The sequence below is a fragment of the Simochromis diagramma genome, unplaced genomic scaffold, assembly GCF_900408965.1.
Source record: "Simochromis diagramma unplaced genomic scaffold, fSimDia1.1 OVJJ01000293.1, whole genome shotgun sequence".
NCBI classification, from domain to species: domain Eukaryota; kingdom Metazoa; phylum Chordata; class Actinopteri; order Cichliformes; family Cichlidae; genus Simochromis; species Simochromis diagramma.
The window spans coordinates 11421519-11446531 of record NW_024386801.1 but is presented as its reverse complement, the minus strand read 5'-3'; the positions used below and the strand labels follow the sequence as shown (position 1 = coordinate 11446531).

The window sequence follows — 25013 nt, the reverse complement described above, 5'->3', positions numbered from 1 at the left end:
GTGACCCCTCACCCAGAAGGAGATCACATTTCATTGAAGGTTAAGCTCTTTTGCTGATTTGGGGTGGCTATCTTCTCTTGAGGTTGTAATGTCATTGACAGAGCCAATATGGCACAGAAGGAACATCTTAATTCTGGTATAAAACAAAGCAAAACAAGACAGTCTGCTGCTAATGAGCACTAATATAATAGTTTGCCTGTTGGCTGTTGCTAGCAGGAAATTTCTTCTGCAAATCATGCTTACAGTGACACTCATACAATCCTTGCAGCGCAGAACTGTAGTGCCATAAGGCTAAACTGCATCTCTGAACACATGAGCAAATAAACCAACACTGATGTTTTTAGGGAGAAAAAGTTGCTGTCTTGTAATATCATTTGGCATGATACAGCAATAGACTGATTATAGTAATGTGGGAACATCGTTCACAGCAGAACAGAACAAAACAGGATGGGAAGAAAACAATCTAAGAGAAAATTCTGTTTTTTTTATATAGTGCCAAATCACAAGAGCAGTTCCCTCAATGCACTTTAAATTGGAAATAAATAATAACTAATGATTAGATGTCGAGTGCTGTAGAAACACTCAGTGCAGCATGGGACACCCCCAGCAGCCTAGGCCTATTGCAGCATAACTAAGAGTGGATTCAGGATCACCTGTTCCAGCCCTAACTATATGCTGTGTCAAAAAGGAAAGTTTTAAGCCTAATCTTGGGTGACTGTCTCCCAAATTCAAACTGGGAGCTGGTTCCATAGAAGAGGGACCTGAAAGCTAAAGACTCTGCCTCCCATCCTACTTTTAAATATTCTAGGAACCACAAACTAACAAAATAACCAGAGAGAGACAGAAAGAAGGAGCGAGAGAGGAAAGAGGAATGAATATACTTAGTGCCTGTAAGTGGTGTGACTGATTGATTTACCCTTATAGACGGTAAAGATTAAGAGGATGACAAATCAGCATTTGCTTACACAGCGCCTGGTGCTAATCTCCTTGTCTTCCTCCAGACGACTCAAGCTCTCACACTCATTCTGGAGAGAGAGAAAGAAAGAAGACGGCGAGTCGTATCTCCCTTGACCCCACCTTCATCAGATTTAAGCAGTACAAGAACATCAGCACTGTATCCAGATCACTCAACAAGGCTTATTCTTTAAGGATCTTCCCAGAAGCTTTCTGTGAGGTAGTGTAAAGAAAAAACTTTTGATGAGCATGTTTTTGGGAAAATTGTGGCCAGTACTTTATCACAGAAAACAGTTCATGCAAAACAGGAAGTCATCTTATGTTTATATGTCTTTCAGTAAGGATGGAGGAGCAGATTTCAAAGATGAACATGTTTTCATCGGACACCTTGAAGGACTTCACGCAACAGAGCACAGACGGAGCTCAAGCAGGTGAGCCATTACTTACAAATTACTACAAATGTGCAAGATTTTAGAAAGCTTAGATGATGATTGTTAAAGGCTTCTCAGTACAGCAGACTAGACTCATAATTAATGCTCACAAAGTTTTAAATACATAGATTTACACACAGAATCTGACACAAAGCTCAAAATGCGTAAAAGAGTGAGCTAATTTTACATCAGTCTGTAGTTAAAACAGCGTTGGTGCTCAAAAGAATCTGGAATGATTTTAAGTATTTCTACTATCTATTCTCTACAGAAAAAGGTCTGCGTAAATCATTTGGCCAAGGCCTGCTTTGTAAAGTTTGCTCTGACTCAAGCAGTGGCAAACACTATGGCATCTTTGCCTGTAACGGCTGCAGCGGCTTCTTCAAGCGCAGTGTGAGGAGAAGACTCGTCTATAGGTGGGCAAGTGGCTCTGTGAAAGGCAGCTGTACATAACAGGAAAACAATCATATGACAATTAAGGAAGTGCATTTGAACTCCGTCTGTGTCTTTATTTCATAGGTGTCAGGCTGGAAATGGCAGGTGCCCTGTTGACAAAGCGCATCGAAACCAGTGCCAAGCTTGTCGATTAAAGAAGTGCCTCCAGGCTGGCATGAACAAAGATGGTGAGAAACTCAGAAAAAGCAGACCTTGTAGATATTATCTGTGCGTATTGATATGAAATACCTAAAGCCTCACTGTGAGATGGTGTAGCTTTTCCTGCGCTTTGTTGTGGCAGCTGTTCAGAATGAGCGACAGCCTCGAAGCACAGCTCACGTCAGTCCGGATTCTATAAATGTCGAAACCAAAAAGGAGCACCTGGTCACCACGCAAGCGCTCAGCCCCTCTGACACCTACTCAGCAGTCATCTCCAGGCCTTTGGTCACGTCGTCAGCTCCAATTTCTGCCACAGTAAAACCTTGCAGCAACATAAGTAACAACCACCGCTTTATGGTCAGCCTGCTGACTGCAGAGACCTGTGCAAAACTGGAGCCAGAGGACGGTAAGATCAAATGAAAGAAGTAAAATAACTTGGAAGAAAGAGGTGTAAACCTATTTGTCTTGAAATGAGTAAAAATATTTTGAAAACAGACTTTTTGATTTGACTTTACGGTGTGGGATATTTGGATTGTAATGCCTATGTCTCTTTTTCTGCTACACAGTGGAGGAAAATATTGATGTGACAACAAATTCAGAGAGGGACCTCACTCCCTTCGACAGCCGTTTGTCCCCTTATACCTCCAGCTGTCCAGAGAATGTGTATGAGACATCAGCACGACTCCTCTTCATGTCAGTCAAGTGGGCAAAAAATCTGCCTGTGTTTGCTCACTTGCCATTTCGTGACCAGGTGAGGCCTGTAGACAGATATTTTTTCTTTGTGTATTTGCATCTTAAAATGTTTTGTTTTTTTTAACATATATGGATAGTGTGTGAGACTAATGAGATGCTCAACATTTCTGTGAAATCCTCAGGTGATTCTTCTTGAAGAAGCTTGGAGTGAGATGTTCCTCCTGTGTGCCATCCAGTGGTCTCTGCCCATGGACAGCTGTCCTCTTTTGTCTCTGCCAGACCTTTCTACCCCACAGCAAGCCAATATCAACCTTCTTACTGCTGACCTGCAGATCTTAGAAGAAGTCTTTAGTCGCTTTAAAGCCCTGACTGTTGACCCGACAGAATTTGCCTGTCTGAAGGCCATTGTGCTGTTTAAGCCAGGTAAGGAATCACTGATGCAGCGATGGTAGTCACTGATTTCTGGATCACCAAACCGATGTCTGCTGTTTGAATCTCCCACGCAGAGATCCGCAACCTTAAAGATCCAGAACAGGTGGAGAATCTGCAGGCCCAGTCACAGGTGCTGCTGGGTCAGCACATCCATTCAGTGTATCCCAACCAGGGTGCCAGGTAACTGCACTTTCTTTTCTAACAAAATACCACAAAATCTTCAAACATAATAACAGCTGGAGAATGTCAAATCTCTCCCCGCCACAGAAACATTAAGCTCGCACTCTTTTTGTTTTTGTCCAACAAGGTTTGGGAGATTAATTCTTCTGCTGCCTTCCCTCCGCTTTGTGAATTCAGAGAAGATCGCTAAGCTGTTCTTTCAGAGGACCATTGGCAGCACACCCATGGAGAAGCTGCTGTGTGACATGTTCAAAAACTAAGCACACGGAGGAAAACTTCCTGCAAGCAATAAGCTGTGTGACTGTGTAATTCATGCATTCTGCTGATAACTTCTTTCATGTTTAATGCAAAAAAGCCTTTATGACAAAATATATTTCGACATATTACTGTTTGAAAAACACAGTCATGAATGGATCAGAGACATTTATGTGAAGCTGTGCTTTTTTCCCTCAAGACAAAGGCAACTTCTGGTTATGGCATTCTATTAAAGCACATTTTTCTGTTAAGTTACAACCACAAAGTTGTCTTGTGAAGCTTACAGCTAGACTTAATCATTCAGTGTACTGAGTAACAAGCGAAATAACAGTACATGCCAGCAAACATGTTTTTAAATGTTTTAAATGTCTATAAATATGAAGTTGTATTGTCAAGTATAATGATTTCTGGGATTTTTTTTTCTATTTGATTCAAATAGAGTAAATAAATAATGCAATAAACACTATAAAATATAGAATTCAGCATAAAAAGTATTAATCTTTTGAGAAGAACATGTATAACACATGTTTGAAACAGAAACCAAAGAGCTCTGATAGGTTAATCTTCCAACTGTTTTGTGACCATCATTTTCTTTGTTGAATTGTATTAAATGTATCAGGTTGTTCTCAATGGTCTGAAAAATATTAAAAGTATGACACAGAAAGAGAAAACCATATTTATACTGAGTAAAAGATCATTATATCCACAGGTGCAACAGCTCTGTGGTAGGCCACGTTTTGTACCAGAGCAAACAGAGCATCACATTCTCATGCATACATATCATATCATATCATACATTTGTTTAGAACACTACTTCAGATACATAATTTAAAAGTTGATTTGTACAAATGAGTAAGATAGGGGTGAGGCAGTGCAGTATATTTGTTAATTTTTCTTATTATTATCATTATGTTAATATTGTGCATAGTACCTTCAAAATAAAAGAGATAACATTTAATTCATAAGGAAAATGTATAGTGCATAAAAATAGGCTTTGGGGTCAAAACAAAAAACTGTGACTCGAACATATAGTGGAGTACTTTTAATATGTCCATGTTACCTTAACAGATGGATTATAAACATGCAGTGTAATGCATCTACCCCCCCCCCCCCCCCGCCCATTTTTGCACATGTCGAGGACATGTGCATTTCACTGTGTGTTATACTTGTATAACTATGCATGTGAGAAATAAAGAACCTTGAACCTAATGAGAGGAGGGGCTTCACCTACCTTTAGAATGTGAGGGACCCAAATTGCAGAAGACCTGCAAAATTGCAAAATGAATTAATTTAATTAATTATTTAATAATGTTTTTATTTAATATATGTTTTCACTTGTGGCCCTCCGTCTTCAATATGTCTAGAGTGCAGGTGTTTAAAACAGGTACATTTTAAATGTTATATATAACCCCTTTGTAAATCCTGTTCACTCAAGTCTATTTACTAATATAAGTAAAGACATTACACATAAAAAAACACATCGAATCTTTGAAAATTAGTTTTTGACAGATGATCCCTTTTTGGCACAACCCGGCCTATTTTAGGGATTATCGCCCACAATCCAGAGGACGGCGCTAATGCGCCTAAAGGCTATTTGACAGCCTCCGTGGCAGAAGAGGAAGAAGCAGAGGCGTAGCAAAACAAAAACAAGGAAGTGCATCAGCATAGTGAGCTAACGTAAAAGTGTGTGAAAACAAAGTTTTTGGCGCGCTGACATTTGCACGGTGCCCGATAAACAGTATGAAGGTGCATTAATTAGGCGATAGCGATTATTTCAAATTACCAATGTTTAAAAACTCGTATCGTCTGCTCCCTCAAAGGGACTTCAGCACTCCGAGGACTCCTGGTCTGTTTGTGGACTCTAACAACTACCACAAAGGCCTTTCGTTTGACTACATCCCCAATGTTACTGAAAACGACTTCACAGGTAGGACACTAGTTAACACGAGCTGGTTTAGGGGGACATAATTTGTGGTTTAGGGTACGATTGTTATTCACTTCAAAAAGAAAGTAAGACAGACACTTAGCCTCTTTTCGTAACCGCAAGGATTTTAAAAGACGTCAACATAAGTTATATCAAAATACACAAAGAATATAATGAAATGTCTCATATATTAGAGGTGGGAATCATCAGACAGCCCACGATATGACATTATCACAATACTTTAGTCATTTTTTCCTTTGTTCCTATATTTCATATACTTTAACATACTAGTACACTTTGTACACTGCATAGCTCTGGGTGCGAGTGACTAAACTTGACCATCAGTAATGAAAATAACCCCTTCTTGGGGTTTCTTCCCTTTTAGACACCTCCCAGGGATGGTTGTCGTGGATCTGCAACCTAGTTGTCATCTCCCTGGTCTACATCTGCACCTTTTTAACCTTTCCAATAACGGGATGGTTTGTACTGAAAGTAAGTTTGGCTTAAAATTGCACCCATAGCATCTCCACTCACTTGTTGAGAATAAACAGACTTTTTTTTTTTTTCAATTCAGACTGTGCCAAACTACCAGAGGATAGTAGTGTTTCGTCTGGGTCGAATATGTCCTCCAAAGGGCCCTGGTATCGTCCTTGTGCTGCCTCTCATTGATCAGTGGCAGAAAGTAGATCTGCGCACCCGTGCTTTCAACATCCCCCCTTGCCAGGTAAACTGCCAGACATGCTATTATTGGTATAGCTGGCCTGTGGCATTTAAAAAGATAAATAAAAAGATGTTTCAGCATGTTTGTTAAACATGGTTTTGATAGTCTTTTGGATGAGATCCCCTCTGCCCATATACATGTACAGTACATGATAATTAATAGCTAAAGAAGTGTTACGTTATATCTTTTTATCCTTAAGCCACAGGAGAGGTTAGCATAGGATGAAATACATAATCTGTGTGCCGTTGTTTCCTGGTTTCTGATTGCATAAGATCAGCTGATTTTTCTGCTCTTGCCACACTGTAACACAACACGTTTGAATTCTGAATACTGGTAAAACACATCTTATACGCATCATTTACCATTTAAAAATGTTTTAAAAGCAGTAACTTCAGTTCCATGAAATTTATTTTGTGTGTGCTGGAGATAATTTCTTCCTTCTCATATGGCTTAGCCTGTCATTCTTACCTTTAATACACTTAAAAAAAAAAAGACAAAAAAAATTCAAACTTCAAGTTGATGGCATAATTTATATTCAATTGAGCTTCAGATTTTTGCAAAGCCATTCCTCTTAGGAGCTGTGAATGTTATTTACTTAAGAGGAGATGCTTATGTACTAATTCGTTTGCCAGTTTGGCTTCATGTAAGTTCAGCTGTCAGTACACTGTGCTGTTATAGGTGACTACTCGGGATGGTGGTGTGTTGTCAGTGGGAGCAGACATCCAGTTCAGGATCTGGAACCCAGTCTTGTCAGTGGTGTCAGTCCAGGATCTCAATGCTTCCACCAGAATGACGGCACAGAAGGCTTTGACCCACAGCCTGGCCAAGAAGACCGTCAGGGAGATTCAAACTGAGAGAGTGAAATTAGGGGAATATCTTGGGGTGAGGACACGCTTTAGCTACTCTGTGCTGATTTCTTTTGCTGTATCAGTTCATGTTTACATTCATACTTCATGTTTACAGATGGACATAAACGAGATGACTCGTCCTTGGGGGCTGGAGGTGGATAGAGTAGAGCTTACCCTTGGTTCTTTACTGAAAGCCCCAGAGGACAGCCCCTCTGCCCCCCTGATTATGCCCTCTGCACCTGGACTTGAAGGCCTCACTGGCCCCATTCAGCAGTTGGCCATGCACTTTCTGAGCCACGGTGCCACATCACGGCCTCAGCAGGGTAAGACAGAACACTTAAAAAATCTTCTTGCATCTTTTCCATAATTAGTGCTGTAATCTTCACCTCTTTCTTCAGAGGACAGCATAGCATTTACGGATGAGCTCAGCAGTGCTGCCGAGTCTGTCACTGCCACACCAGGTTGTGTTGAAGAGCTGCTCAGCAAAGTCAAGCTGCTCCTCTCTGAGTCTTTGGTCCGCCAGGTTGGGGCCTGTTATCAGTTTGACATCAGCTCAGGAGATGGACAACAGCGCCGTTACTATGTGGATCTGAGCCAAGGTGATAAATGTCATGATTATGGAATTTTTACTTGGCGCTAAATGTGTGTACGAAAACATAAAAAAATGAAATCTGTCTATTTCTCTTTGTACTTTAGGTAGCGGTGCAGCTGGGGAAGGGTCCTTGTGTCAAGAACCAGATGTAACCCTGAATATGAGTGACCGTGACCTTCTGGACATGTTTCAGGGTGAACTGCGACCAATAGCTGCTTTTACAAGTGGCAGACTTAAAGTCCAGGGAGACATTAAAACAGCCATGAAGCTGGAAGAACTCATAAAGCTACTTAAGAAACATCAACTATAGTACATTTTAATTAATTTATTAAATCTTTAATTTTAACTATAAACTGTGTTTTTCATGTATGCTGTGACTGAATTTCTGTAATATTCTTATAATTTCTCACAAATTCCAAGTAAATGCTTGTTTACAAAGATAACGTGCTTTCTGAAGGTTATTTTATGTAACACTGTTTGAAACATGATTATAAAAAGAGCTGTGAAACTAGATAAAAGCTTCAGTAATGCGGCAGAGCTCTGTCATAATCAGTTCTTTGGTCTATCCTGTGAGGTTCAACTAGAAAGCCTTGATCAGGGCAGAAAGGGGGGCCGACTCTATAGACCAGCCTCTCGCCTCCCTCTTTTTGCACCAGGTGTCCTTGGCAGAGCCAGAGTAGTTGCTGAAGGTGGAGCAGAGTGAGCATTTTTTGTTGTTCAGATGGCCAAGTGGAGTGTTTGGCGTAGCCCTGTGACGCTGCCGCTGTGCTGGGCAGAGGAGCTTACAGCAACAGGTGTGCGCTGCAGCAGCAGCATGCCGGTGATCAGACAGGCATGCTCGGAAAGCAGCAGCGTCGTCAGGCCTTTCAATGAAGTTCCTGGACTGTGGAAGAATGGCTGGGCTAACTTGTACAATTTCTGGAAGTTGGATGGCTTCAGAAATCTTCACCGCCTCACGTTGCAGAACTTCAACACTTTTGGACCTATTTACAGGTAAAAGAGTCCAGGCTGTTTGATTCGTTCTACATAAAATGAAAAAATTACTGCACATGGCTGACCAAAACGTGATGGGTTTTAAGAAAACAAAAAAACAAACCTGTAACGTACAATTTCCAAGGTCAAATGTTCATCTCACAATTTCTTTTCTTGTTTTCTGTATGGCAGAGAAAAAATAGGTTCTTATGAAAGTGTAAATATCATCAACCCCGAGGATGCTGCCATCCTCTTCAAAGCAGAGGGCCATTATCCTAAAAGGCTGAAGGTTGAACCATGGACATCATACAGAGATTACAGAAATCGCAAATATGGAGTTCTTCTTAAGTACGTCCTGTTACCGTCCTCTTCCAACTCTTCCACTATTCAGACACTTTGACAAAACCAGTCTCTTCAGTAAGCATTACCAGTGTTAGCTAAATACTTTAAAATAATTAAAAATCTGATTGTCCCACAGGAATGGAGAAGACTGGAGATCAAACCGTGTGATTCTCAACAAGGAGGTGATTTCCTTGAAGATGCTGGAAAACTTTGTGCCTTTGCTGGATGAAGTGGGCCAGGATTTTGTGGCCAGAGTTCACAAAAAGATCAAGCGAACTGGCCAGAACAAGTGGACCACTGACCTCTCTCAAGAACTCTTTAAATATGCATTAGAATGTAAGACTAACATTTATTTAAAATATTCAATTCTAATTATTCCTGCCTTTTTTAAAATCAATCACACATCACTTGTTTCTATCTCATGTTTGTTTTGTCCAATATAGCGGTGAGCTCAGTGCTGTATGGTGAGCGTCTGGGTTTGATGCTGGACTACATTGACCCAGAAGCTCAGCATTTCATTGACTGCATCACCCTTATGTTCAAGACTACCTCGCCCATGTTGTACATACCTCCTGCTCTCTTGAAGCAGACTGGATCAAAGGTGTGGCGCGACCACGTGGAGGCCTGGGATGGCATATTCAACCACGGTGGGACACATAGGTTGAAAATTTAATTCTGAAATTTCAAAATACAGTTTTTGCTTTTACTGTGGTGCAATTTCTTGTTTCATTTCTGTCCTTTCGTTGCATCAGCGGACCGCTGTATCCAGAACATCTACAAGAAGCTGCATCAGGATGCAGGCACTCCAAAGAAATACCCAGGAGTCCTGGCAAGCCTGCTCATGCTGGACAAGCTGTCCATTGAAGACATCAAAGCCAGTGTCACTGAACTGATGGCGGGTGGAGTAGATACAGTAAGGAGAAAAAAAAAATTAAAGTATGAGGAACTGTGTGACTGTTATCCAGATTTTTAAGGCTGCTTCTGGTTGTGTTACAGACTTCTATAACGCTACTGTGGACGTTGTATGAATTAGCCAGGCACCCCAACCTCCAGGAGGAGCTCAGGGCAGAGGTGGCTGCAGCTCGGGCCGAAAGTCAGGGAGACTTGCTGGAGATGCTGAAGCGGATCCCTTTGGTCAAAGGTGCTCTGAAGGAAACACTCAGGTGACTGAAACACATGTTCAAGACATTTAAGATAAGACCAGAAAAGATACACTTTATCAGAATGAACTTTTGCAATTCTCTTAGTTCATTAGTTTGTGTTTCTTTTATAAAAGTGGTTTTCTTTCTGTGTCTCAGGTTGCATCCGGTGGCAGTGAACTTGCAAAGATACATAGCAGAAGACATAATTATTCAAAACTATCACATCCCAGCTGGGGTAGGAGGCACAAAAACATATAAATGATGTATTTATTTTTGAGTATTTGACCATTTTCATACAAACTGTCATGCATGTTGTTGTGTCTGTATATGTCTGTATGTGTATTCAGACTCTGGTCCAATTAGGGCTGTATGCTATGGGAAGACACCCCAAGGTGTTTTTTCGTCCGGAGCAGTATCAGCCCTCTCGCTGGCTGAGGACCGAGACCCACTACTTCAGAAGTCTGGGCTTCGGCTTTGGGCCCCGTCAGTGTTTAGGACGAAGAATAGCCGAAGCAGAGATGCAACTCTTTCTTATCCACGTAAGATATAAAGAAAATAATCAGCAGTATTTCCATATATATGTGGCACACTGACATCATACAAACTGTCTGTGCTACCTTTGCAGATTCTCGAGAACTTCAGAGTGGAGAAACAGCAACATGTGGAAGTAAAGAGCACCTTTGAGCTAATTCTCGTGCCAGACAAGCCCATAATATTGACTCTGAAACCTCTACAAGCAAGTCAGTAACATCGTGTTTGATGAAATTAACTGTAAACGGCTTCACAAAACTCCACAATATGAACAACAAATGAAAATCTTCCAACCTTAGAGTTGTAGGGAGAGCAAGAAAAACACAGGAAGGAAGGAATAAGTTAAAGAAATACTGAGGTAAAAACCTCAGTTTTTACCTCAGTATTTCTATAGCTAGACAACAAAGTAATGATACATATTGTAGATTGCTTAGTGAAAAATGTGATTACTAAGGGACATGTACTCTGTGTGTGAAATATACTAAAAATCAGGAATGCATTGTGCAAATTTATTCCACTTGTACTTGGCAAAAATGTTCATTTATGTACCAATGATGAATAAAAAAATACAACTGATACAAAGTATCTGTTTTTATATTTAATTGTCTATGGTTTACATTTTAAACACACTTTTTCAGATTAAATCATCACATTTGAATTAGATCTAAATTTTAAATCACAGACTCTGTCCCATCAACAGTTCAATTCGTTTGCAGGTCTTTTTACAGGTTTTGCTTCTGCTGTCCTCTTTGCTGGTATAAGGAGCTGTAGGAAGTAACATGCAGTATTTGAGAATATTAAATCCCTTCATACCATAATTATATGGAGAAGGGTGAGGCCTGACTGACCGAAGGAACATTTTGAAGGATTGCTGTGGATGTCCGGATGAAGCCGTGCCTGTGCTCGCTCAGTTTGGTCAGCATTTCTTGCTTCTCTCTCCCCCATACTTTAGCGTTCTCCTCCAGCTTTAAAGATGCAAAAGAAAAAATATATATATTTATAAGGAAATAAATAATTAGACCAAGTATATCTTATTTATATTTTCTTAACCTGAGCTTCCAGTGTTTGGATTCGTGCTTCAGCCCTCTCCAATTTATGTCGTAAACTCCATTTCTCCTTGAGTGTAAAAATAGAAAAAAAAAAAGTGTCACTTTTAGGGGTTGCGAGGGGAAATTTGGATACTATCATAGTCATTTGCAATATTTAAGGAGTTTAAGAAGTACCTGGTCTGACTGCTGTGTTTTGAGTGGTTCAGGCAGCTGGTGAATCCTTTCCAGCTCTTTTCTGAGACAGCCGTTCTCTGCTGCCGAGGCTGATTTCATTTCCTTCTTTTTAAGGCCATCTTCTCAGCATGAAAGGAGATCAGACACTCCAGTCAGTGTCAGTGCTTTTGTGACCATAATTGTTCGCACTGGGTGCACTTACCTCTTTCCATTAGCATCAGCCTTTTGTCACCACGATGAATATTCTTGTCTCTGAGCTTTCCATCTAATGCTTTCTCCATTTTTTCTATGACCTAAAAATAAGGATGGCACAAACATAAATATCCCCACATGCGAATTATAAGCTGCTAGTCACATGAGAAGCATATTCACTATCATGAAATTAGATTAGTAACAGACTGTTCACCTCTTCCTGCTGTTTCACTGTGGCCTCTAAAGTTGCCATCTTTGCCAAGTGACTCTGGTGATGCTGCAGATCCTTCTGCTCCTGCTGGAGGACTCTGCAGAGCTTTAATAGCTCCTGCTCACTATCATTTTTCTGCACAAAAAAAACAATACGAGTTATATAATCAATGGAAAGACACTTTCCTGAGACATGTTTTAAAAAAAATATTCATAATGTGTGTGGTGTGTTTTCTAACCCGGATGAGCTCGTTCTGCAGATGTTGTATGCGGTCCCTTTGTGTGGCGGCCTTGCTCACCTCACTGGCGAGCTTGAATTTTAGAGTGGCTTAAAAAGAGCAGAACAATCATCAGAACTGCAGAAACTGTCCGTCATCTCTTACTTACAGGGAACGTGTTTTTTGTACATTCACTTAAAAACTCGATCGCTGAGCATTTCTAAGTAATGAGTTGGAATTTCACACTAGTTTCAATAACATGTCAGTTTTATGCCATGTGCTTTGGACCAATAATAATCAAAAGATCCATCAATATACTTTTGAATTTGAATGGATCTTTCGGAGGAATGGGAGTTAAATCCTATCCTTTTGCTTTTGATGTTAGCAAAGAGACCTTCTGGAACGTCCTTTCACCGAGGGCCACAAACTGTCCTTCAGGAGATAAGGGTTGTAGTACACACGGAGCTTATCGTGGTCCATGGCCTAAATAAGCTTCCTTATCACAAAATGACAGTCTGCCTGGGAATGGACACTCACAAGGATTAACGCATGCTGAGCAGCCTTGGATGTCACGAGTTCATCTGCCAAGGAAATGACCTTAAGTCTGTTACGGCACTGAGAGAGAGCTAGCTGGGTGGTAAATTATCTGACTTTAGTGGATCAGCACCTAGTCCTTTATTTGCTCTTAACTTCTTAGGAGTTTAAAATTTTGCTCTAAGACTAAATGATGGTGTGTGGATAATATAAAGCTGAGTAAAACTTAAATGTTAAATTTATTTATGTGTCAAATCACAACAACAACATCCTCAAGGGACTTTGTATTGTAAGGCGAAGACCCTACAATAATGCAGAGAAAATCCCAACAATCAGACAAACCCCCTATGAAGAAGTAATGGGCAACACTGGGAAGGAAAATTGATGACAGGGGAAATAACTAATGATGAAATGCAGAGTGATGTATAAACACCCAGTGAGTGAAGAAGAAACACTCACGGCATCACGGGAAGCCCCCAGCAGCCTAGGCCTATTGCAGCATAACTAAGGGAGAGTTCAGGGTCACCTGATCCAGCCCTAGCTATAAGCTATAGACTTATAAGCTATATATGCGAAATGGAAAGTTGTAAATCTAATCTTAAAATTAGAGAGGGTGTATATCTCTTGAGTTCAAACTGGGATCTGGTTCCACAGAAGAGGGGCCTGAAAGCTGAAGGCTCTGGCTCCCATTTTACTTTTAAAACATAAACTCTACTTTTAAATGCCCCCGTGAACCACAAGCTACCAGAGAGTGAAGTTAGAGTGATATATTACTTTTGTACCTATTCGGTCAGCAATTTCAGCCTTGGTCATGACATCAGTGTCAGTGTCGGCCAGAAGATCTCGTCCAAGGTCCTGCTGCAGAGACAGATCACTGCGGAGCTGACTGTTTTCTGCCTCCAAAGACAGCACCTGTGTCCTAAGTGTTATTATGTCTTCTGCCATCCTAGACATTGCTGAGCGATAGTTTTCAATCTCCTGATGGTGAAAGAGTGCCTGTAAGTCTCACATTAGAACATTTTCAGTGGCTTAAAAGCAGAGGTGAGAAGTAATGAAGTACAAATACTTTGTTACTGTACTTAAGTAGAGTACTTAAGAAGTAACCAAGTACAAATACTACAAATAGTAGAATTGTCAGGTATCTGTACTTTATTTGATTATTTATTTTTCAGACAACTTTTTACTTTTACTACCTACATTTTTATACAAATATGCGTATTTTCTACTCCTTACATATGCAAAACAGTCTCGTTACTTTCGGTTCAAAGGTTCATTTATAGCTTATAGGTGGGCCGGAAGGAGTGCAGGTGTTCGCAATTTGTGTTCGCGGTACTTCAGAATCAAGCTAGCGCCACAGAAGAGGCGCGAGCATAACGGAAGTAACGTTTTGTTAAGTGGCAGGTAAGTACAAATTAAACGTTTCTATCAGCAAAAACACGCAAACTTTTTGTGTGCAGTTTGACGCACAGTGTGTCGCTAGCTAAAGGTCTGGATTTCCTAGGGAGAGAAAAGCGTGCGTGATAAATTCAATGAGAGATGGAGGAAGACAGACAGGACGTGAGAGGAAGAAGAGAGGTTGTATTTAAAGGTAAGGAGTGCTCAGTGACTGATGAACTGCAAATTTAAAGCTTATATGCAATGTCTTAATTTTTTAATCACATATTGGATTTGTGCATGAGGTGTTTTGTTAGATTATGTGTTTTCATTTTTGTGAAACAAACTAAGCTATACTAACTTTGTGCCATTCAAATGTTGCATGAATATTTGGGGTATTTTGCCCAGGATAAACAGGCTAGCTTGCATTAACGCACCTTGTTGGACTGTATCAAAGTGGCTGTGGTTCTTATGGTTAGAATAAGGTTACATCAAATGCATCAGAGATGAATTTGCATTGAAACTGATGATTAACTGAATCCTAACTGTATACCAGCTATTTGCTGTCTAGTATAAAGAAACAGTATAGTGTCAGGGGATGGACATCACCCATGGTAGCTTGTGAAAATGCTGACATCTTGTTGAATTCAGTTGTGTAAATCCACAAAGAGCAGCAGGTCAGCTGATCACAGCCTGTACACTAAGAAAATCTACTGATGCTCACATTAATTGTTATGAGTTGGAATTCTTTTTCCCACTGAGCCACTACAGAGATCTTAGGATTCCCCCCACCTGCTGAGTCCCACTATAACCAATGACTTACTCGTTTTCCTGTTTAGGTGTGGAGGCAAAGTTACCCTCTACAATGTAGGTAACAGAAAATAGATATTTTTTAAAATTCTCTTTCACTGTTTGTGTCCTACTGGTCTACTACTACTTGCATTGAACCTTATTAGTGCCTGTCAGATCAATAAATGCCATTCTTTTTAGTGCTTATAGTGGCATTTTACTGTCATGCACTGACTGGTGTCAACAATAAATTCACTGGCCTGTAAACAATTTGATATTAGGTGGTTATGAGCGAGCGCCACCACTAGATGTCTCCTCAAACCCATGTCTTAAGAGAGTAATACAGGATGTATTACCATAGACACACAAACAATTATAGCAGCAAAAGGGATGAACAGGCTTGAACTGGTTTTAAATAGGATAACTGGTAACTTCTGGTTTTCAGATACGCATGTAGCATGAGACACGGGGTATTACTGCAAGCCCTAAATGAATGTGATCCATTGACTTGGATGTTCCTCTAATTGATTGGTTAAGGTTTGGTATAATGTATTCATAACTCTGGCTCCTCAAATTCATAAGGGCATACCACTCCATCCTGTAAAGGTGTTTTGTTAGGGGAAATTTAACCGGGGATTTTGCACAAATTTTAGTCGTTTCCTCATGCATGCACACACGTTCCTCTCTGAAAGCTGAATTTCTGTAGAAGCGAACAAAAAATATATATTTCTGGGAAATTCTTTAAAGAAATTTGTTTCTTTAAAGGCTGACAAAATGAGTCTGGGAGGAGAGCTTTTTTTATCAAAGCATTTCTTTGTACAAGGCCCCTGGATGTTGTCTAGCAGCGTGTAGGACCCATTGTTCTGTCACATGCTCTTCTATCAAGTTGAATAGCCAGAATTGAATGGAGACAAGAGGCAGGTCCAGCTGTATGTATGAGCGGGGGGGGGTGACGATTAGGGGATTCCAATCTTGGATGGTGTTGTTGTGTCTCCCATGGGACACAAGGGGTGAAATTGAGCATCTAATTGAAAGGGCAGGGACGAGGTGACAATCATGACTGTAGATGAGATGTCGTCTCTGCTGGGGGCCCAAAGCAGTGATGTGAATGAGAGCTCCCCGTGATGAGTCTGGAAAGTCCTTTTATGTATTGAAAATAAAAGGGAATCTCTGTCTCTGGCTAGATCCCTTCTATTCTGTATGATATAAAGCCATTAAACAGGTTTGATGTCATGCATAAAGTCACTTCAGGACAGATGTATGACAGCTCGACTTAAACATGAGGATTTCACATTTGGCTGCATTTTATTAACCACATTATTTTGCATGTAAAGTATTAATAATCATTGTCTATTAAACTTTAAATGTGCACTTTTGCAATGAAAAAAGGCCAGTTGATACTCGTTGATAAATTAAGCATATATAAAATCTACACCCACAGACAATTTAAGGCAGTGTGCAGACATAATAGTCTGGCTGTAAATAAAACAGGAGAAAATGGCAAGATATTCGAAAAGAAAATGTTATTGCAACACTTTAAGCCTCATCAGCTTAATCCTCCTTCAGTGCAATTACAGTCAAGGAGAAATGTTAATGTATTCATTTTATCTCCAAACTGTGACTGTTTGCTTCATCATCTTCTCATTTCACTGGCCTCTCTGTGTCACTGTTCGCTAACTAAATATGACATAGGATTGCCTCACTGATTGATTGAACAGTTAAGATATTGGTCATGCCTATTCACCTTTGTTTGGAGGTCAGAGATCTCTGCTACGTGGGGATCATCCTCAAAGTCATGCGGAGGGGGCCTAAAGCATGAGAACACAATTGTAGTCTAAATTTAAGTCTTTCATTTACTTTCGAAATAAATCAAATAAATCTGTTTCTCATATATTTTTGCACCGTACCGCATGTGTGGATGAGGAACTTGATACGTGCTGTTTATGTTAGGTTTGTTCTCGGTAGAGTCTGCCCTCTCAGCTTTAGTATTCTGGTCTAGCTGGGCAGTGCCTGGAAGCTCAGTCTTCGCTCTGCTGCGGAGCAGCTGATTATCTGGTAGAATCTGTGCCAGGGCATCATGAGATGGGAGATTGTATTTTCCCCTCTGAAACTGTAGAGCACATAGTGTTTGATTGTCACAAATGATTTCCAAACTTGCTCAAAGCTGTTTCAGAAACAAATGTTGTTAAAATCTGTATGAATATCAAACAAGCATCACTTAAAATGCTAATGGTCTCTTTTAACTTCATTTACTGTCCCAGAAACATACAAATTATGCGTCATAACTTATTCAGAATAAATGATAAGCCAACCTGAAATGCCCAAAATATGTACTTGTTTGATTGGCCACTCCAGGTTGGCTCTAAAAGCAACTCCTATGATGAAAATGTAGAGCTTTGGACAAAAATGATTTTCTAATTATTCTTTGTCCACTAATCATATCAGTGCTTATAAGTCCAGTCTGTATGACACATGCTAACTAGGCAGCTAGTTTACTTGGCTTCACCCCCTGTAAAAGATAAAAGTAGCTGAAGCCAAAGTTTAAGTGCCTCAAACCCGCATTCTTTTTTTTTTTTTTTTATCAAATCCTTTGGTGTCAAAACACATCTTAAAGACTTTAAATCAGTAGTCCATCCATCCATCTTCTTCCGCTTTATCCGGGGCCAGGTCGCGGGGGCAATAGCCTAAGCAGAGAAGCCCAGACCTTTCTCTCCCCAGCCACCTCCTCTAGCTTATCCGGGGGAACACCAAGGCGTTCCCAGGCCAGCCGAGAGATATAATCTCTCTAGCGTGTCCTGGGTCTGCCCCGGGGCCTCCTCCCGATGGGACATGCCCGGAAAACCTCACCCAGGAGGCGCCCAGGAGGCATCCTTGTCAGGTGCCTGAACCACCTCAGCTGGCTCCTTTGATGTGGAGGAGCAGCAGCTCTACTCTGAGCCCCTCCTGGGTGGCTGAACTTCTCACCCTATCTCTAAGGGAGAGGCCAGCCACCCTTCGGAGGAAACTCATTTCCGCTGCTTGTATCCGCGATCTCGTTCTTTCGGTCACTACCCACAGCTCGTGGCCATAGGTGAGGGTAGTGACGTAGATCGACCGGTAAATTGAGAGCTCTGCTTTTACGCTCAGCTCTCTCTTCACCACGGTGGACCGTTGCAGGGTGCGCATCACTGCAGCCGCAACACCAAGCTGTCTGTCGATCTCCGGCTCCCTTCTCCCATAACTCGCGAACAAGACCTGAGATACTTAAACTCCTCCACATGGGGCAGGAACTCATCCCCGACCCGGAGTGGGCACTCCACCCTTTTCCGGCTGAGAACCATAGTCTTAGATTTGGAGGTGCTGATCCTCATTCCTGCTGCGTCGCACTCGGCTGTGAACCATTCCAGTGCGAGCTGGAGGCCATTAACCGATGAAGCCAACAGAACCACATCATCCGCAAAAAACAGAGATGAGATTCCGAGGCCGCCTAAGTGAAAGCCCACCGCCACTTGGCTGCGCCTAGAAATCCTGTCCATAAAAATTATGAACATAATCGGTGACAAAGGGCAGCCCTGGCGGAGCCCATTACCCACCGGGAACGAGTCCGACTTATTGCGTGCACCTCCCACAGGACACCCCGAGGGACACGGTCGAATGCCTTCTCTAAGTCCACAAAACCCATGTAGACTAGTTGGGCAAACTCCCATGCGCCCTCAAGTATCCTTGAGAGGATAAAGAGCTGGTCCAGTGTTCCGCGACCAGGACGAAAACCGCATTGCTCCTCCTGTATCTGAGGTTCGACTAGCGGATGAACTCTCATTTCCAGCACCCTGGCATAGACTTTCCCAGGGAGGCTGAGGAGTGTGATCCCCCTGTAGTTGTAACACACCCTCCGGTCCCACTTCTTAAAAATGGGGACCACCCATTTTTCTGACAGTCTTGTCTGCCAGTCCAGGGGTACTGCCCCTGATCTCCATGCAACATTGTAGAGGTTTTTCAACCAGGACAGCCGTACAACGTCCAGAGCCTTCAGGAACTTGAGGCGGACCTCATCCACACCAGGGGCTCTGCCACCAAGGAGTTGTTTAAGTGACCTCCCCCCCAGAAATTGGCGGGTCATCCCCCTCATCCCCAGACTCTGCTTCCTCCTCGGAAGACATGTCAGTGGGATCAAGGAGGTCCTTGAAGTATTCCTTCCACCGGCAGACAATTTTCTCAGTCAAATTCAGCAGCACTCCAACAGCACTATACACAGTGCAGGTAGAGCACCGGTTTCCCCTCCTGAGACGCCTGATGGTTTGTCAGAATCTCTTCGAGGCAGTCCGAAAGTCTTTTTCCATGGCCTCTCCGAACTCCTCCCACACCCGAGTTTTTGCTTCAGCCACTGCCCGACCCGCATTCCGCTTGGCCTGTCGGTACCTGTCAGCTGCCTCCAAAGTCCCAGAGGCTAACCAAGCCCGATAGGACTCCTTCTTCAGCCTGGTGGCTCCCTTCACCTCTGGTGTCCACCATTTGGTTTGGGGGTTACCACCACGACAGGCACCAACCACCTTACGGCCGCAGCTTAATGCAGCAGCAGGAGATGCTGAACATGGTCCATTCAGACTTAATGTCTTCAGTCTCCCTCGGAATGCTGTTGAAGCTCTGCCGGAGGTGTGCGTTGAAGATCTCACGGACTGGGGCCTCTGCTAGGCGTTCCCAGCACACCCTCGTTTAGGTGCACCGGGTCTGTCCAGCGTCCTCCCCCGCCACCTGATCCAACTCACCACCAGGTGGTGATCAGTTGACAGCTCAGCCCCTCTTTTTACCCGAGTGTCCAGAACATATAGTCACAGGTCTGGTGATACGATTACAAAATCGATCATCGACCTGCGGCCTAGAGCTTCCTGGTGCCTTGTGCACTTATGGACACTCTTATGTTTGAACAAGGTGTTTGTTATGGCCAAACTGTGATTTGCACAGAAGTCCAATAAAAAAAACACTGCTTGGGTTCAGATCAGGGAGGTCGTTCCTCCCAATCACACCCCTCCAGGTCTCGCTGTCGTTACCCATGTGAGCATTGAAGTCTCCCAGTAGGACAACAGAGTCTCCAGGTGAAGAACCCTCCAGCACCCCACCCAGGAACTCTAAGAAGGCTGGGTACTCTGAACTGCCACTCGGTGTATAAGCGCAGATGACAGTCAGGACCCGTTCCCCGACCCTAAGGCGCAGGGAACAAACCCTCTCATCCACCAGGAAGAACCCCAACGTACAGGCAGTAAGCCGAGGGGATATTAGAATACCCACCCCAGCCCGTCGCCTCTCACCAGGGGCAACTCCAGACTGAGACAGAGTTCAGCCCCTCTCCAGGAGACTGGTTCCAGAGCCCAAGCCATGCGTAGAGGTGAGCCCGACTATATCTAGCCAGTACCTCTCAACCTCATGCACTAACTCAGGTTCCTTCCCCATGAGAGAGGTGACATTCCATGTCCCAATTGCCTGTCTTGGTAGCCGGGGATCAGTCCGCCAGGGCCTCTGCTCCTGGCTGCCTCCCGGCACAGAATGCACCCAACCCCTACGGCACCTCCTGCAGGTGGTGGGCCTGCGGGAGGATGGGCCGATGTCCCCTTTTTGGGCTGTGCCCGGCCGGACCCCACGGACTAAGGCCCGACCACCAGATGCTTGCCCTTGGGCACCCTTCCCGGGCCTGGCTCCAGGGCAAGGCCCCGGTAACCCTATCCCGGGCAGGGTAAACTGTTCCCTCGATGTTTTCCTCATAAGGGTCTTCTGAATCGCTCTTTGTCTGGTCCCTCACCCAGGACCAATTTGCCATTGGAGACCCTACCAGGGGGAAAAAGCTCCCGGACAACATAGCCCCTGGGATCCCTGGGACACACGAACCCCTCCACCACGATAAGGTAGCGATTCACACATCTTAAAGACTTTAAATCCGTAGTTTCAGGTCTATTTTGTAAATTGTGGGCATTCTGTGAGTCAGAAAAAGGAGGATTATGCTCACTGGCTAATGACCTGTCAGTTAAAGGTTTTTACTCAGTTGTGGTGTCCTTGGTTTCTTTGTCAGATCCACCTCTTGCTAGTCTTGTTCAGTATCAGAACACCAACATGGTGATGGCAAAAATGTTCAACTTGAGACTTTAAAACATGGCTTCAGTAAACAATGAGTAATGTCACCATAATGTCTATGACTGAACTTTTTCTTATATGAGTGACTGAAGTATTAGTCACAGACTGTTTGTAAGGGTTTTGTGGACTTGGCATTGGGAAACCCTTGATCGTAAGTCAATGATCAACTTTGTCACTGCATCATTTATGGCAGGGTGGACACCCTAATGGAGGGAGGAACTGAGTTGTTGGATCAATTGCCTGGGGAGGACGCCGTACAGAGGAATGTGCCTTTAGTGTGTGTGTGTGTGTGTGTGCGTGTGCGTTGTATTTGCATCTGGTGGAGAGCCATGTTTGGCAGAGCCCCACCTCTCACCACTGGCAGAACTTTGCATTCTAAGGATGGCATGGTCCAAAAGAATGAGATCATGGGTAAAGGCTGTGAGAATGAGCTTTCTCCTAAGAGTATCTGGGCTCTCCCTGAGGATCTCAAAAATCTAGGAAGGGCTTAGAAAAGGAGCCAGATGATTTGGCTCAGTCTTCTGACTAGTAGCCTCTTGGGTGCCTGCTTGAACGTAAAAGTTGTCCCAGGGCAGACTCAGCATGCTGGAGAGATTACATCTGTTGGGTGGCTTGAGAATCCCTTGTCGACTTAGCTGGGGGGAGAGAGGTCTTGGCACCTCTGCTTAGACTGCTCCTCCCACAACCCGGAAAAGATAATCGAAAAATTAATGAATTAGTGGATGATTGAAGGAATGGATGGATAGACAAACTGGACCTGTAGGCAGTGATTGTGGTGTTGACCTATTGATAAATTTATAATGTAATATGGCAATTACTATTGTTTATCATCCTGATTGTGCTTATTTGTACTGACGGCACCTTGCGAATAAAGCTAACTAGAGTTACTGATGACTTAATGACGTGGTTCAGGAGTCTACTACTGACAAGCATATAACAAGGTTTATAGGCTCTCCATCTATGATTGGTCTTGACTGTAATTTTTTTTTTTTTTTTTTTTTTTTAAATGGAGCAGAATTCCTCCTAAGTGTCAAAATAAGAAATTTGTGATATTGAAAATAATAGTATGCTCATAACTGGTCTAACAGAAGTTCTGCAAAACAAAAACCCATTCTTCACCACATCATCATGGTCACCTTCATCAAATCTAGTCAGTAGTTTGTGTCAGTGAGAAAAGTTTTCCCCCCAAAACACGTTCTCTATTTCCTAGATATTGTATTGGTCAAATAGAAATGTAAACATTTAAAGGTAAAAAATTTAAATGAAGTAAAAACTGTTACTACTGTTATTACAAAGACAACAGCGATATCAACTCTAAAGATGTAGAGCTAGTTTTTGAAAAAACACAAAGGGATGCCAAATGGTCATTGTTATCTGTACGATGGAAAATGCTGAACAACTTCCCGTGACAATATGGGAGGACTAAATCAGTGGTCTCCAACCTTTTTTGCACCACGAACCGGTTTATGCCCGACAATATTTTCACGGACCGGCCTTTAATGTGTCGCGGATAAATACAACAAAATAAAACTAGTACCGGTACCGAAAAAAAGAAGATTTATTCATAACACACGTGAAAAGACCCAGGAAAACCGAGTTAACGATCAAAACGATAACAAAATAACGCTGAAAACCGATAAAAACCCTGAAAATCATACATTTCACACCTGAGCCTCAACTCTCGCGGCCCGGTACCAAACGACTCACGGACCGGTACCGGTCCGAGGCCCGGGGGTTGGGGACCGCTGGACTAAATGACTTCCACAATGGTAGATTTAATGTTATCTAACATTTTTACATACACTGAAAGCTTTTATCAAAATACATTGTATCTATGACCTTTCTCACTGCACTGTGAGCGAGGCCATTCTACCTCTTCATCACTTGAATATAAATGCTGTTACATCAGTAGGCATACACTACCCACTCCATAACTAGAGAGCTCTCTGTCAATAGCCCTGAAGTCCTTTAAGTGTGAGCATTGCATACGCAGTGTACACTTTCAATGATGACAGTTGCCTGGCAGCGCAAATTCAAAAAAATGGCATTAAATAGAGTCATTATCCATTATCTTTCCACTGACTTGCCCACTAACGCAAATACCTCCACAGTGTCAGAACCTACCTGCACAGCTGCAGATGTGCTGAGTGATTTCATCTTTTTTGACGCCTTCATCCAACACAAAATGTCAGAGTCCTTTAACTGGTGGTGAATGGGAAAGCTGGAGCTTTGACATCAATCAGCTTGTAACCACAACACAAACCTTAGCGACTTCACAGGCAGTGAATTCCCACTATGTACAAAATGCTGTAATATCATGTTTCAGCAGAACTCACAGAAATAGAGTGTTGAGGCTTCAGTTCTTCTCATTAATTCACCGAGGCTTCAGCGACTCACACAAACAATGTATTCATGTACCAAGCTTTTGGCAGCAGCAATATAAAACTAGTGCACATGTAAATGTATCAGTACTTTTTATTCAATAATATATTAGGCTGAAAAGGGGTTTCGTGTATCTATACTGTACCTTAAAACTACAAAATGCCCTAATGCTGGAGTTAAATCACCACTGATGAAAATGCGGTGTTGTTATTACCTTGTTATAAATTAACCTAATCCAACAGCATGAACTTATATCCCTCAAGTAACTAAAGGTTTCCTATGTGCATGAAGTGTTTGGAGGAAATTATGAAGAATTATCATTAAGCTAAACACCGTAGAGCGCTCATTCTCATTCTCTGTCATATTGTAGGGATTACGTTGTTTCCATAGGGATATCACACTGCACCTCAGTTGACAACTGGTGCAATACCATATCAGAATCAGAATCAGAATCAGAAAGGGTTTATTGCCAGATGTTGAGGAGGTTTACAACATTAGGAAATTGCTGCGGTGCTTCAGTGCAACATACTGTCATAAAAATATAAAAATAAGAATAAGAATTAAAAGTGCTAAGTGGATAGATATATACATGATATTTACATGAGTGCAGGTGGTGATCAGTGCCAAACATGGAATGATGCAGTGAACACAGCGAAGGGTCATGTGTTAGTGGTGGGAACAGTCAAATGGTTATTGTTCATGTGTCCGACAGCAGAGGGGAAGAAACTGTTCTTATGGCGAGAGGTTCTGGTGCGAATGGACCGGAGCCTCCTGCCTGAGGGGAGCAGGTCAAACAGACTGTGTCCAGGGTGAGAAGGGTCAGCTGAGATCCGAGCTGCACGCCGCAGTGTCCTGGAGGTGTACAGGTCCTGCAGAGATGGGAGTCTGCAGCCAATCACCTTCTCAGCAGAGCGCACAACGCGCTGCAGTCTCTGTTTGTCCCTGATAGTGGCTCCAGCGTACCACACAGTGATGGAGGAGGTGAGGATGGACTCGATGATTGCAGTGTAGAACTGCATCATCGTCCGTGTTGGCAGGTTGAATTTCTTCAGCTGCCTCAGGAAGTACATCCTCTGCTGGGCTTTTTTAATGACGGAAGTGATGGTGGGCTCCCACTTCAGGTCCTGGGTGATGGTGGTACCCAGGAAGCGGAACGAGTCCACAGAGGTGATGGGGGTGTCAGTCAGGATGATGGGGGGGAGTGGAGCTCTGTGCTTCCTGAAGTCCACAGTAATCTCCACTGTCTTCTGGGCATTCAGCACCAGGTTGTTGTGGCTGCACCAGGACGCCAGACGTTCAACCTCCCTCCTGTAGGCAGACTCATCCCCGTCCGAGATGAGTCCGATAACGGTGGTGTCATCTGCAAACTTGATTAGCTTGA

At 42.7% G+C, this 25013-nt stretch overlaps 5 protein-coding genes across 7 annotated transcripts in view; 4 read left to right on the top strand and 1 right to left on the bottom strand.

The window, feature by feature from the left end:
• Positions 1-715: 715 nt before the first annotated feature.
• Positions 716-3940, top strand: nr2e3 (nuclear receptor subfamily 2, group E, member 3). The gene is made up of 9 exons (XM_040025805.1): positions 716-1174; positions 1293-1385; positions 1654-1798; positions 1902-2005; positions 2119-2382; positions 2543-2727; positions 2852-3092; positions 3176-3281; positions 3409-3940. Exons 2-9 carry the CDS (start codon positions 1298-1300, stop codon positions 3539-3541), a joined length of 1266 nt encoding a protein of 421 aa, XP_039881739.1. The 5' UTR covers positions 716-1174; positions 1293-1297; the 3' UTR covers positions 3542-3940.
• A 1205-nt stretch (positions 3941-5145) lies between these two features.
• On the top strand, positions 5146-8061 carry stoml1 (stomatin (EPB72)-like 1). Its single transcript, XM_040025806.1, has 7 exons — positions 5146-5463; positions 5846-5952; positions 6035-6184; positions 6860-7063; positions 7145-7352; positions 7428-7628; positions 7726-8061. Exons 1-7 carry the CDS (start codon positions 5322-5324, stop codon positions 7929-7931), a joined length of 1218 nt encoding a protein of 405 aa, XP_039881740.1. The 5' UTR covers positions 5146-5321; the 3' UTR covers positions 7932-8061.
• A 120-nt stretch (positions 8062-8181) lies between these two features.
• Positions 8182-10951, top strand: LOC120729863 (cholesterol side-chain cleavage enzyme, mitochondrial). Its single transcript, XM_040025804.1, has 9 exons — positions 8182-8614; positions 8786-8941; positions 9072-9271; positions 9379-9582; positions 9688-9848; positions 9932-10098; positions 10234-10312; positions 10425-10616; positions 10703-10951. The coding sequence occupies exons 1-9, from the start codon at positions 8343-8345 to the stop codon at positions 10823-10825; spliced, it is 1554 nt and encodes a 517-aa protein (XP_039881738.1). The 5' UTR covers positions 8182-8342; the 3' UTR covers positions 10826-10951.
• A 293-nt stretch (positions 10952-11244) lies between these two features.
• ccdc33 (coiled-coil domain containing 33) lies at positions 11245-13957 on the bottom strand. Its single transcript, XM_040025807.1, has 8 exons — positions 13768-13957; positions 12473-12561; positions 12238-12369; positions 12034-12124; positions 11832-11950; positions 11659-11724; positions 11457-11573; positions 11245-11373 (listed from the first exon to the last, which is right to left on the bottom strand). The coding sequence occupies exons 1-8, from the start codon at positions 13937-13939 to the stop codon at positions 11302-11304; spliced, it is 858 nt and encodes a 285-aa protein (XP_039881741.1). The 5' UTR covers positions 13940-13957; the 3' UTR covers positions 11245-11301.
• The window catches only part of stra6 (signaling receptor and transporter of retinol STRA6), a 63876-nt gene continuing 52796 nt past the window's right edge, over positions 13934-25013 (top strand). Inside the window, exons 1-2 of one of the 3 annotated variants that reach the window (XM_040025798.1) lie at positions 13934-14386; positions 14487-14573. The gene's annotated coding sequence lies outside the window, so the exon portion shown is untranslated. The other 2 variants (XM_040025799.1, XM_040025800.1) reach the window with 2 other exon arrangements.

Excerpts from the sequence above, each read along its gene's own strand:
- ccdc33 (XM_040025807.1), bottom strand. The coding sequence starts at position 13,939 with ATGTCTAGGATGGCAGAAGACATAATAACACTTAGGACACAGGTGCTG. Across the intron at positions 12,562-13,767 it reads TGAAATTGCTGACCGAATAG|CCACTCTAAAATTCAAGCTC; the intron begins GTACAAAAGTAA and ends GCTCTTTTTAAG. Across the intron at positions 11,725-11,831 it reads AAACACAGCAGTCAGACCAG|GAGAAATGGAGTTTACGACA; the intron begins GTACTTCTTAAA and ends TTTACACTCAAG.
- stoml1 (XM_040025806.1), top strand. The coding sequence starts at position 5,322 with ATGTTTAAAAACTCGTATCGTCTGCTCCCTCAAAGGGACTTCAGCACT. Across the intron at positions 7,064-7,144 it reads AATTAGGGGAATATCTTGGG|ATGGACATAAACGAGATGAC; the intron begins GTGAGGACACGC and ends TCATGTTTACAG. Across the intron at positions 7,353-7,427 it reads CACATCACGGCCTCAGCAGG|AGGACAGCATAGCATTTACG; the intron begins GTAAGACAGAAC and ends CTCTTTCTTCAG.
- nr2e3 (XM_040025805.1), top strand. The coding sequence starts at position 1,298 with ATGGAGGAGCAGATTTCAAAGATGAACATGTTTTCATCGGACACCTTG. Across the intron at positions 1,799-1,901 it reads AGGAGAAGACTCGTCTATAG|GTGTCAGGCTGGAAATGGCA; the intron begins GTGGGCAAGTGG and ends TTTATTTCATAG. Across the intron at positions 2,728-2,851 it reads ACTTGCCATTTCGTGACCAG|GTGATTCTTCTTGAAGAAGC; the intron begins GTGAGGCCTGTA and ends TGAAATCCTCAG.
- LOC120729863 (XM_040025804.1), top strand. The coding sequence starts at position 8,343 with ATGGCCAAGTGGAGTGTTTGGCGTAGCCCTGTGACGCTGCCGCTGTGC. Across the intron at positions 10,099-10,233 it reads GCTCTGAAGGAAACACTCAG|GTTGCATCCGGTGGCAGTGA; the intron begins GTGACTGAAACA and ends TCTGTGTCTCAG. Across the intron at positions 10,617-10,702 it reads TGCAACTCTTTCTTATCCAC|ATTCTCGAGAACTTCAGAGT; the intron begins GTAAGATATAAA and ends CTACCTTTGCAG.